Source organism: Molothrus ater, chromosome 1, assembly GCF_012460135.2.
Source record: "Molothrus ater isolate BHLD 08-10-18 breed brown headed cowbird chromosome 1, BPBGC_Mater_1.1, whole genome shotgun sequence".
NCBI classification, from domain to species: Eukaryota; Metazoa; Chordata; class Aves; order Passeriformes; family Icteridae; genus Molothrus; species Molothrus ater.
The window spans coordinates 3,503,512-3,516,728 of record NC_050478.2 but is presented as its reverse complement, the minus strand read 5'-3'; the positions used below and the strand labels follow the sequence as shown (position 1 = coordinate 3,516,728).

The 13,217-nt window shown below is 39.9% G+C and overlaps 1 protein-coding gene across 10 annotated transcripts in view; it reads left to right on the top strand.

Annotated features, from left to right (window-relative positions):
- ADCYAP1R1 (ADCYAP receptor type I) overlaps positions 1–12,865 on the top strand; it is a 145,353-nt gene extending 132,488 nt beyond the window's left edge. For 2 of the 10 annotated variants that reach the window (XM_036398305.2, XM_036398314.2), the window contains 5 exons: positions 423–476; positions 3,264–3,347; positions 8,493–8,622; positions 9,195–9,236; positions 12,391–12,865. In XM_036398305.2, coding sequence (XP_036254198.1) covers positions 423–476; positions 3,264–3,347; positions 8,493–8,622; positions 9,195–9,236; positions 12,391–12,600 — 520 coding nt within the window. In that variant the 3' untranslated portion in view covers positions 12,601–12,865. The remainder of the gene's footprint in view (positions 1–422; positions 477–3,263; positions 3,348–8,492; positions 8,623–9,194; positions 9,237–12,390) is intronic. The other 8 variants (XM_054518520.1, XM_054518524.1, XM_054518534.1 and 5 more) reach the window with 8 other exon arrangements.
- The last annotated feature ends 352 nt before the right edge of the window (positions 12,866–13,217 follow it).

Below are 13,217 nucleotides of genomic sequence, written 5' to 3'. Positions count from 1 at the left end.
GGTTACATAGAATTACTCGAGCAGGGTGCACAGAGATTCTCCAGAAGGAGCAGTTTTAATTTGCATGAATCAAGGTCTACCTTTACTGCATTTCCCAAAGGATTCCCCTTCAGCACATTCAGAGACAAGGCACAAACCTCATCATTCCCTGCGTGTTGGTAGCGACCAAAATTCAGAACCCTGACCATTTTCATGATGGATGTACTTGGATAATGCAGCATAACCTGGATCAGCATGCTCGTTTTCCTCCTCTTAAGCACCTCTGAGACCTCTAGAACCAAATTACAACTCCTTTTGCCTCCAATTTGTGTTCTCTCTCATTTGCATCGAGACGTCCAGGTGTTGGGCGGCCTTCAGCCACATCATCCATGGCTCATTTCACCCCGGGAGTGTTTAACTTTTTCTTTCCCCTTCCACCCTAGCACCCTCCCTCTTCCTCCCAGATGCAGCTGCAGTCCCTGCCCAGGACACTTGCGGTGAGACTCAGCTTGTTTGCCTTTAGCTGTCTAAAGTCTCGTGCTCGATCTGAGCAGTCCAGTCCTCGTCTATGGTCACTCGGGGACACCAGGGCACCTCCGTCAGACAGAGCATCCCCTGTGCCTTAGATGTCTCTGTCACACAGGCCAGCTCAGCCTGGAAGTCCCTGCTCTTTCCCTGAGTGAGTTCAAGGTGATAGTTCAGTTTGGAATCTGTCTTTGGCACGTAGAGTTAGATGTGACCAGCTCCGTTCTCTGTGTGCCTACAGAGGTCTGAGGATCCTGCCCTGATTCGTGCAGTGTTTTCATAGCCATGCTCTCATTTTAATTCATTTTCTTATATTTGTCTTTTTTTTTCCTCCTTCATGTTTTTTTTTTTTTCCTGGTTCCTGCCTCCTCTGTCTCTTCTCTCTTTCTCCCTTTCCTTCCACCAAGGTTTCTACTTTGATAATGAATAAAGTTTGCAAAATAAAAGGGGAGGGAGAAAGGAAAGAAAATGTCTATGAATTCTGTACTCTAAAGATCTGGGACACTTAACACCATCTAAAATCAGAGAGGTGACTCTATCAAAATTAGAAATGGCAGAAAATAAGTGCTAACAGCACTAAAATATTCAGGTTTTCCTAAGAAGTACTAGCATTGTTTTCCATCACAAACTCGTGTGTCAATGTTTCCTCACTGGGTATAGAGCAGCAGTTAATCCATAGATAATATTTTCAAAATCAAGTCTGGTTTTTTCAATAATTCTAGTAAATACCAAGTTCTGTCACATTAGATCTCTTCACCAGGAAAACCTATAAAAAAATCAATCCCTGTCAAATGAAACAGGACATAGGCAGTAAAGGAAACATGGATGGGAATTTATTTCTAGGTTGCCATGGCAACATTAAGTATATCATTGAAGACCACAAACCTCTACCACAACCCATGGCTAAGACTTTTCAAAGTGATTATTGATTTTTTAGATATTTCCTTTTCAGGCTCTGTACCTTAATATGCCTTGTAAGTGCTTCTTTTAAACACAGGCTGAGCAGCCCTCTTGTGGTAAAATTTGGTCTGAAAAATGTGTTTCAGATCAAGTGATCAAACAAATGAGTGGCACTCAAAATCCATAGTCACTTCTGAAAGCCTCAGTCACAATAAAATGGAGCTATCCCTTAAACCTCCTTGCTCATTTTTGATCTGTCTAAGAGGACAATTAATGCCCAACTCAGCTCTGTAAAAGGAAGGTGGTACAAAAATCTAGCACAGAAATTCTAGTGCAAAAGGAGCAGTCATTTTCATGTTTACTTCCTCAGCAACATCCAAAAAATGAAATTTATTTTATGAGTTGAAACACGGTGACTATATCCATTTGCTGGATGTGTCCATGCCCCAAGACTGTGTTCTTTCCAGCTCTTATACTGTAATATTTAACAACAACACAGTTATCAGGCTTTAATTATCCAAAAGGAAGCAAAACATAACTCCAGTAATGGGGATTGACTTAAAGCAGTTAAAAGTAGGGGGAAATGTATGTTTTCAATTCATCCTGGTTTAGAGCTCAGATTATAAATTCCATGAGTTGTGAACAAGATCTTAGACTGCATAACAGAAACAGAGTTGGGTTTGTTTGAACAAACTTAAATGTTTGCCTTGAAGGCAATTACTTTAAAAATCAACTTTTATTATCCTTTATATTAATGGGGATTTATCCTTTATTATCCTTTATATTAATGGAGACTTAGTCAGGGTACTCAGTGGTGTTTGGTGTTCATCCCATCCTACAGTGGACATCTAAAACAGGTCAGATGTACCTGGCCAGTAAATGTGTATTTCTCTCTCAAATGTTTATTCTGATGAGTCTCAGGGTTCTGAGGATGTCCATTTTGCTTACACATCTGTACTGTAAATATCCAGCCTCTCCTGAGGTGAATCCCACCAAAGCAACCACGTGTTGAAAACAAAACAAAAATTCTCCCCTTGAAAGTCGACAAGAAATCGCTATTTTCATTTTTCATGTTTTTCAGCCCAGATATAAAATCTCTTTTGGGATCCCTCCAAATGCCTCCATGTTTCAGATTACCCTTCTGATTGATTGATGTAAATGAGCTTTCCTGGCTGGTTGGAAAGGAACTATTTTGTTCTCTGTTACTAGAATCCAACATGCAGGGATCAAGGTCATGCTCCACAGTGTATGAGCCTGCTGCTTTGATGAGCACACTGTCAAAAAAAAAAAAAAAAAAAGTGGTACCTCCAAAATTACCAGCCAGACATTCAGATTCCATACTGAGCTCCCTCCCCATCACCAAGGAAGATGGAAAAACAGCTTTGGTGTCTTTACTAGAACCTTTTGTTAAAAAGAAGAGATCCACACCACAACGAAAATGAGGATTAGACCTTAGATTGATCCCCATCGTACGAGTTTCTGTTATTCTCTGATTGTTCTCCATGAGCATGCAGTCAACTCTCATTTAATCTATTGTTCTGTGACCCCCTGTACAAAACCAGACCACTCAGGTCCTGTGTACTTTGGATGCGTTAGCGCTGCCCCCCTGCCCTCAGGGTGTTTGAGTTTCGGTTTGTCCGTGAATCAGCACATCACAACGGCCAGCAACAGCCAGTGCACTTCAATTTTTATTTGGTCTTTTAATTTCTGCTTCAGTCAAGCAGCTGGTTCGTGCTGTGAGTCCATCCTGTCGTGTCCGCTTTCCATCGTTGTGACGTGTCTCATGAAATGTGTTGAAAGTGACCTACCTTGGCCTGTTCACGATATGCTGAAAAAAATGCTAATCTTGTCATATTTAGCAGCTGCGTTCAGAAATGCTACTGTAAGCCTAAGAGGGCTAACCAGCACTCTTGCAAGATGTCAGAACTATCAACCATTACCCTGTAAGTGTACGCACTCCTGTGACATTACTATGTGTGCATGTTGCAGTTAAATGAGTGGATGAGAGCAGAGGGGAAGTAACCAGAGAGCAAAGCCTTCATTTAGTTCTTGTTGCATGTAGAATTTTTTTCTTTGTTCTTGTTCTGTGCTTTTGCCGATGCGCCACGATCGAGGGTTTTAAGGTTGTTTTATTTTTTTTTCTTTTTTTTTTTTTTTTTTTAATTATGGCTGATGCTATTGATGGTTTTGGGTAGTGTCTGTATAGAATTAATAGCTGCTCTTTATTGCACAGCAAGAGGTGAGCACCTTCATACTGAGAGAAAATGTTGAATCTGAAAAGTTTCCTAGAATAAACTGGGTGAGGTTGAGTCAATCAGACCCTCAGTGGGTATAAAACATCTTTTGTCCATTGGACTGAGTGAAGTTACCTTAATAAACACCCAGGGGTGAGGAAAGTTGACCTCATATCAAAATGAATTGTGTCTATCAGAAGTTATAGAATCACTGAGTTGGAGAAGACCTCTAAGATAATCAAGTTCAGTCCAATATTGTCAAATATCATCAAAGATAGAGTGAGTCATCCAGAAGAGTGAATAAAAGCCATTCAGCCAAGAGTTAATCACTATCCCATAGTCCATCTGACCCCTTGCTCCTTGCACAAGAAGCCCACAGGTTTTCACAGATTCATGGAATCATTAAGGTTGGAAAAGAGCTCCAAGGTCATCCTCTCATTTTGTTTAGATGATGTGCAATTTCAGACATCTATAATATGTTTTCTGATGATCTGTCTCCTGAATTTCACAGCAGTTCTATAAGTGTGAATCAACATTCTCTGAGGTGTCCTGACACACAGACCCCCAACTCCAGGATTTTGTTAAAGAATATTTAGTAGTTATCTTCAACACCATTAAGGAAAAAAGATTGGTTTGTAACCTAACTACATATATGGTTATGATTTTTAGTTAAGAAAAAAAAAATTAAAGTGAATTTTCTGTGTGATTTCATATATAATTGAGGTATTTAAGAAATAGAACAATGGAGATGCTGAAAAATATTCAGTCAACAGACTAGAACCGTGCAAAAGCAGACAGAAATAGAGAAGACAAAAAGGAGCAGCTCCATCTTTACACAGAGAGCAGCTGAAGACTAAGAACAGTTTGGTAAAACTAGGAGTTAGGCTTAGGAGGAGATAGTTTGAAATATAAAGTTCAGTGCCTAGTGGACATCCTGAGGCAGCACAGACATCCTGTTGGGCCTTTGCAGAGAACCAAATTTTACATTACATGCAGTTTCTGAAAGATGGGAGACTGATAACTCTTTAAGGTGAAATCCTCCACCTAGTCAAGGGCAAGAAGAGTTCAGCCTAAACAGGAGGCATTTAAACCTATGTTTTTCGTGTCTGTTGAAGTAGGAAAGTCTTGGTAAGCTTCTCTGGTTTTCAAGTCCTAGGTCTGAAGATGTGGTTTATACATGGGAAAATTAAAAATCTGGAATCATTCAGGTGTTAAGTCAGGTGTTTTGGAAGTGATGCTGCAGACCTAATTAAATTTTGGAAAAGATCTGTCAGGGAGATTACTGAGGTTCCTGAAAGTCACATTAATATGTTCAGCATTTTGTGATAAAACAGAATCTTCAGTTTATTAAACATGAGCTGTGTTGAGCATTTCACTATAATGACATCCTGTGCCTTCATGGTTTGCTCTTTATCCTTCAATTTGAAATATTGTCACTATTCTTTTTTGCACAGATTTATCACAGAGATGAGGAATGAACCTTTGGCCAGAGAATTTGGGTTCCTCTAATCTACACCTCACAAATATACAGGGCAGAAATTTTTGTGACAAACTCAGTCCAGATCCCTTTGAGGTCAATGGATAGATTTAGGATGTGATAAGAATTTCCTTGGGGGCAGAGGATTTGTCTTTTTGTGTCAGTGATTCTTGCTCTTCATTGACAATAAAGGGAATTCAAGTCTGCTTTTAATTTAACTAAAAATAGATGCCATCATTGCAGATACGTCACAGCATTAAGTTAATCAATATATACATAAATAGATGTACTCAATACCCACAGGGTTTACAACAGGAGTCACCTTTTGTTCAAAAGACATCTGTAGCACACAAGAATTATGTTTTAAAAGGGTATTTTTCTCTGCATTGACTTTAGGGACAATTTTAAAATAATTTCATTATCAATATCTACACTATGTATTTCCAGTCTTTGGTGAGGTGAATGTTGCTTTTCAGGACTACACACCTTGATGTCTTCATTGCAAAAGTTTATACTTGATCAAAGTATTTCACTTAGGACAGCTTTTAAACTGGGCAATTCTCTTACTTTAGAGAGGCAGGTCTAAATGGCAAAACAACAATACAATCTTCCTTCAGATTCTATGATTTGGAGATTTTTGTTTCTTTTTTCATTTTTTCTCTCAAAAAGGTTCAGAGGTTGAGACTTCAGCAGTCTCCTTAATAAATGTGGATGTGCAGTGGAAATATAAAAGCATGATTCTTTCAAATACTGGTCAAATTAGATAACATTCTTATTTAGGGTTTCTTTTAGCATAAAGTTCTAATTTCATTATTCCATAGAGGAGAGAGGGAGAACAGAGGACACCATTATTTGTTTGTACTAACACTTAATGGAAAGTCAACATTCATAGCCATGCTACTGGAGAAAGTCTCATATTTGAAGGGATTTTAAGGAAAATAACATCTGGAAAACAGAAGGTCAGCCTCAACAAAAATTTATATTCAAATTGCTTTTTTTTTTTTAAAGTAACCTTATGACTTTCCTCTCCCTATGGGAATGTGAACAAGGCTTTTGCTAGATCTTTTGGAGAATATTATCTTCCAGCCACCTGAACTATTATTGTCATCAGAACTTCTAGATCTACCCCCTCCAAGTCTCTTGCCTGTCTGAAAGAGTGGGGGAAGAAAAGAGGATTCATATCTTTGGCTGTTACACACCTGAGAATTCCCCTGTATCCTTTAAGATTTTCATTCCCTGTTGCACAGAAATTTACACATCTCACAGGACCTGCTTTAAATCTTCTCTCTTCCCAATGTTCTTGAAGAAAAGCAATTTTTACAGGCATTCATGTCTCTCAAGGTTTTTATCGTTAAAATCTTCTTTTCCTCTTTATTGATCTTAACAGTCTCTAAACTTCTGAATATGTTATTTAATGCATTTTCTTCTCACTTTTCTGACAATATTGATAACAACACCTCAAATAACTTGATGATGGCATTATACTTCCAGATCCTGCAAACTGATTGTGTGATTAATCAGGTATGATTAATGCCAGAAAACTGACAATAAAAAAGTCTTCCTCTGCATCTTCCCCTAAATTAATCTCCCTAGAGTGCAGCAAGACAGAACACATTAATAGACAATTCTGTTCTGACTTTTAGATCAAAACAACATTTATCCTTTGTTATTGTTGTCATTAAGTCTGAATATAAATGATAGAAGATATGGAGAGATGATATTTTTTTGTCCAGTTTATTACCTTTAACATCGGGGTTTTTTTTATTCCATGACTACTTTAAGACACTTATATTCTTTACATCCCTTTTGTACAGAGATAACATTATTCTTTAATCTCTTTCTTGAAATTTCTGTTCCTTTTAATTAATCTGATTGTATATCCATAGAGAAAAAGGACTAGAAAGGACTCCAAAAGCTATTTTACACTGGCTCACTCCTGTATAAATTACTTTTTTTAGAGATCATCAAAGCTGGGCACTTTGAATGCTCTTCATCACCCTCTTCCCAGATCGTTCCTCTCTTTGCAAAAGATTTTGGCCAATGTGTAATTTTATAACCCACAAGAAGAGTTTTCTCTGTTTTGTGGGGTGTTCCACCAAGACCTGAGGTTTGGTGTCCATCGGATTTATGGCTCAGGTGTGTTTAGTGCAAGAGCTGGGATGAATTTATCCCAATGGGGCCAAAGTCTGACTAAGAGACACCAGCACTGCACTCATGTCCCATCCCCAGATCACTGCTGGAGATAATTGTGCTCACAAAATTCTTGAAAGCGTGTTAATTAAATCTTCTAAAACAAACACATCATTTTGGGTTATCACTGAGCATGAATTAGCAAATTCAAATCTGTCTGCAATGCACCAAATAGGTAAAAGCAGAGGGAACATTTGAATTTAAACAAATATGCAGCTCTTTGAAAAATCTTTACAGCTTTTTACCTTGCTTTGTCCTCCATCTGCCTTCTTCACTTACCTGAACATAACCAATGATATTCTTCCCCTCTGAAAATGTCCTGCAGGTTTCTTAGGTCACTTTGTTTGTAATAAAGCACTTGCCTTTTTTTGCAGAACATTTGCTTTCTCTTTGCTCGTTTTTTTTGCCGCTCAATCACACAGTGACACTCACCAAAATATGCACAAGTCTTTGCTGGTCCCTGCTATGGGGGCATTTCACCAGTTAAGTGCCCACATGTCAAATATTAATTTCCAACCCTTTGGTTTATATCAACTGAGCTTAATTTCCCTCTGAAACCTCTTTATTCTGAAGCAGTGAAATAGTTAAAGAGTGGAATTGCACTGAGGTTTCCAACAGTATAAACTGAGACCAAAACCAAACCTTCAGGAATAGTTGTGAGTACAAGAACATGCAGGGGGGTTAACTTTTATTTGTGCCTGTTGGTTTTTTAGCTTTATTTGTGTGGTTGTTTTGGAATTTTTTTGCTGTGTAGAAGCATATTCACACACAGAGAAATCAACAAAAAGTGATTTAAAACTCCACTGGGATTAAGCAATTGGGTGAGAGGTTTATAATTGTACCATAGTAGCAGTCTGAATCCCTTAGCAAGATTCCCCTCATTTTTTGGCATGGTAGGAGAAAACTCCTGCTTATAATAATGCAAATTAAAATAGCAGCAGTGAGCATTAAGCATAATTAACGTGCCATTACTGTAGCAGTGTGAAGAAGGGGGAGCAAACTGCAGTGTGTGTGCAAACAGTCTTTGGGAACAAATAGGAATGTTGCATATTTGTTTGTATAATTACGCGGTGTACGTATTCCCCAAAAGTCTGTCAGAAAAATATTTTCTGTGCTTTCTTCTTTAATTAAAGTGCAGGTTGCTAATTGCAAGGCTGCATTAAAGTTCTTTCCCTCTGTTGTGACAGGAGACTGGCTCGCTCCACCCTGCTGCTGATCCCTTTGTTTGGAATTCACTACACGGTGTTTGCCTTTTCTCCTGAGAATGTCAGTAAGAGGGAGAGGCTGGTGTTTGAATTGGGACTGGGATCCTTCCAGGTGATTACACACTGAATTCAGCTTTCCTTAGAACCAAACCTCTGTTCTTTATATGTACTTTGCATGCACAGGTCTCAGAGCTTGTCTCTGCTCATTTTTGTGTAGGTTTTGTATACCAGGATTTTGGGTTTGTTTGCATGTTGTGGTTTCTTTAACTCCAGCTGTTTTCTATCAAATGCTTTATTAAAACAATACTATATTACATTTATACTATATTATAACTATACTAAAGAGATGCTAAAAGATACTAAAGAAAAACCCATGACTGTCTGAGACAGCCAGGACACAGCTTTGACCCAATTGGCCAAGAAAACAAAACAATCCTCAGCAGAATCCAATTGACAAATCCCTTCAGGTAAACAATCTTCTAACACATTCCACATGTGCAAAAACAACAGGAGCAGCAAGTAGAGATAAGAATTGTTTTCTCTTCTTCTCTCTGTGCTTCTCCAGGAAAAACTCTGGGAGAGAGAATTATGTCTCGCTCTGTTCAGAGAATGTGAATGCCACAATTTCTGTCATTCCTTCAGGATTTGAATTACTTTTTTTTCTTTTCTCTCCCATTTCCCTAGGGTTTTGTTGTTGCTGTTCTCTACTGCTTCTTGAATGGGGAGGTAAGATTTTTAATATTAAATGTCCTTCACTCATCATCCACATCCCATTTTCTTGTGGGAGTAACTGCTGTTCCAACTGTCCATTCTAACTCTCATCTACCATAATCCCTGATAATTTAGTCTTAATCTCACAATTCTCAGAAAAAAAAAAAAAAGAAAAAAAAAGAAAAAAGGATTTGTGATGTCTTTATCAAACCAAAACATTGGCCTTACCAGAGATGATGGCTCAGATTGAGGCTTCCTGACAGGGGTAGGATATGGACAGGTCTCTCTTGAAATGTCATCCCAGAATTTTGCACTGGTTTTATTGAACAGGGCAAAGCCCTGTTCTTGCCAGCCCACTGTCCCAGTCTTTTCAGATCTCTCCAAGAGGTCTGACATGTCTCTGCCACCACTCAGTTTGGAGCCAGCAGCCAAACTGGTGATGGTGCTTTCAATCTGAGATACACCAGAAGATGGTGAGGGCCTGGCACAGGTGCCCAGAGAAGCTGTGGCTGCCCCTGGATCCCTGGAAGTGCCCAAGGCCAGGTTGGACAGGGCTTGGAGCAGCCTGGAGTATTGTATTTGCTGGGAAATGTCCTGATGAAGGCAAGAATGATGAATCTGACTCCATGTTCTCAGAAGGCTACTTTATTACTTTATAATACTATATTATATTAAAGAATACTATACTAAACTATACTAAAGAATACAGAAAGGATACAGACAGAATGCTAAAAAGATAATAATGAAAACTCCTGACTCTGGGAGTCTCGACACAGCTTGGCCCTGATTGGCCAAAGAGTGAAAACAACTCACAGCAGAATCCAATGAAACAATCACCTGTGGGTAAACAATCTCCAGACACATTCCACATGAGCACAACACAGGAGAAGCAAATGAGATAAGAATTGTTTTCATTTTTCTCTGAGGCTTCTCAGCTTCCCAGGAGAAAAATCCTGGGCGAAGGGATTTTTTCAGAGAACGTGAATGCTACACTGGGGTAGTTGAAGGTGTCCCTGCACGTAGCAGGGGGTGGAAGGAGATGACCTTTAAGGTCTCTTCCAACCCAAACCATTCCATGCTCTGTGTGGAACAGTGTGGGGTCCACTATCAATGCCTGGAGGACACCATTAGTGATAAGGTGCCAGGCTAAATAAAAAAAACATTGTTCACCTCTCAGTGTGGTCTCTTTCCCCTCTGGAAGATCATGCATCCACCCTAAATCTTTCCAGCTTTCCTAGGAAAAGGCTGAGGAGAACAATATCAAACCCTTCACTGAAGGCTGTTTTCTTGGGCACCACCCAACTGGTGCCAGCTTCTCTCCTGAGCACCTTCCCCCCTTCACACTTACAGCCCAAGGGTGGCAGGTGCCCAGAGCCACCCTCCAGACACCACCTGGGTGCCTTGCAAGCCTCACACTCCTCTCAGCCCATGGCAACTGCTGCTGGCCACATCTGTGGTTTCCTCTGGTTCTCCTGTTCCAATCTGCATTTCCCTGACTGTTTATCTGACTGAATAGCTGAGGTAATTGTTCTCTGAATTGCTGGAAAGGGGTTCCCTGCTCAATGTTGCCTTAAGAGGAGCATGGAACATTGAGAGTTCATCCATGAACAGCTGGAACCATGAACTCTAGAACATCCATGAACTCTGAGTGGAGTTCTCTCCTCCCCTGCTACGCATCTCTTGTGCAGCCCAACAGTAAAATCACCTTATTTTCTTCTTTTCAAGGGGGCTGACTGCAGGTATAGCCTGGAATTGCTGATCTCTGGTGCAAAGAGGTCTCAAACTCCTTGATCCAAGTGATTCCTTCTCAGATAAACCACAACAATCTCAAGCTCATCAAACAAACTTATGGGTTGTCTTTGCTTATGGGCATAGTCAAGTTCTCCTGAAGCCCCTTGGAAGGAGTGTGGGGTAGTTCTTAGCCAAACCAACACAACCAGGTTAATTAAAGCCATTTTTCTTCTCAAGATATCAGAAAATAGTAATTAGAGAATGTCTTGTGCCTCCACTAAATTTCCTACAGCAAGAAAATGTTCGGAATATCACACTCTTCCAGATGCAAATACTATTCCCTTTTTAGAGAGAAATTATAACTCCATTCTCTATCTGATTTTTAAATATCTATGTTTTAGATAACTTTAACTCCAATAGGAATTTTTAGGTCTTAGAAGGAGAATGTAAGTTTTCCAGTTGGATTTTTCCTCCCTGTAGTTTTTTGTCTGTACAGTTGAAGCTCTTATTTAGCATTTTGACAATATTAATCCAGGGAAATCCAGCAATGTCTGTTGTAGACAAGACAAACATCTTTGACACAGCAGGTCATTGGAGATTGGAAAAATATATTGGGAAAACATCTCTACATATTCCCTTGTTCTTACACTATTTCATCCAGAAATACAATACAGGAATGAGTAATCAAGTAAATGTTGGCCTGAGCTACTACAACCTCATTTACATTAAATCTTTACTACTTTATCTATTTATACACTTGGGCACCCCCCCAGCAGCGTTGCCAGGAAACTGATAATGAGTGAAAAGTAGAAAAGCTGTGGGATTATTTACATATTGCCTAATTGAAATTCTGACCTTGGATTGTTTTACTCTTGGTGATTTACTGTGGGTGCCAATAAAAAAATAACCTCCCAAGAGAAGGAGGATGGCACAGATGTGCATCAATCCCAGAGCTGCTCTGCTTGGAGAGGATCTGAAAGCAAGAGGCAAAATTTTGTGTAAACATCCATCCATTAATGGCAGGTGAGAGAAGCTGCCTCTGTGGACAAGGTATTTCAATATTATCCAGTGTTTTTGATTGCTGGTTTCTTTGGCTCCTTGCTGTATCTTTGGTACTGGCCAATGATGAAAACAGGCTATTTTTTTCCTCCAGGTGGTGTTGATCAGGTCTTCCATGCACCTCTGGGCTGATCCTAAATTATCTGAAGTCAGATACAGAACCTGGGCTGGGCTGTAGTTCCCCACTACATGCCCAGACCAACCTCTTCCAGCCATGGAAAAGTAATTTCAGATTTTGCTGAACACAGGAGTTTAATAATAAATAACAGTTTACTAAACCTTAAAACCAGTTCTGTCGAATTGTGGGTTTTTTTCTAATCTTGATAATTTGTCAGCATGTCCTCGAGCGGCTAAGTACATAAAAAATGACCTTTTGAAGTTTCTCCCTAAAGGTGCAATCAGAAATAAAGAGAAAATGGAGGAGCTGGAAAGTCAACCGGTATTTTGCTGTGGATTTCAAACATCGCCATCCTTCTCTAGCGAGCAGCGGAGTGAACGGGGGGACACAACTCTCCATTCTGAGCAAGAGCAGCTCTCAGATTCGGATGTCCAGCATAAATGCAGAGAACCTGGCGACATGAGCAGCTGAGGAGAGCAAAGCAACCAACGAGCAAACCAAAAACCATCCCTTGAAAAAGAAAAAAAAGGAAATAATAGTTTTGGTGGTGGTGCAGGTCTCGCTTCCTTTCCCTTTTCTCCTTTCCTTTCCTTTCCTTTCCTTTCCTTTCCTTTCCTTTCCTTTCCTTTCCTTTCCTTTCCTTTCCTTTCCTTTCCTTTCCTTTCCTTTCCTTTCCTTTCCTTTCCTTTCCTTTCCTTTCCTTTCCTTTCCTTTCCTTTCCTTTCTTTCCATTCCTTTCTTTCCTTCCTCTCCTTTCCTTTCCTTTTTTCTGTTTTCATTCCTTTCTTTCTCCTCTCCTTTTCCTTTCCTTTTTCAGTTTTCCTTTCCTTTCTCTCTCCTCTCCTCTCCTCTCCTCTCCTCTCCTCTCCTCTCCTCTCCTCTCCTCTCCTCTCCTCTCCTCTCCTCTCCTCTCCTCTCCTCTCCTCTCCTCTCCTCTCCTCTCCTCTCCTCTCCTCTCCTCTCCTCTCCTCTCCTCTCCTCTCCTCTCCTCTCCTCTCCTCTCCTCTCCTCTCCTCTCCTCTTTCCATTTCCTTCCTTTTTCCATTTTCCTTTCCTTTCCTTTTTCCTCTCCTCCCCAGAGGTGAAAA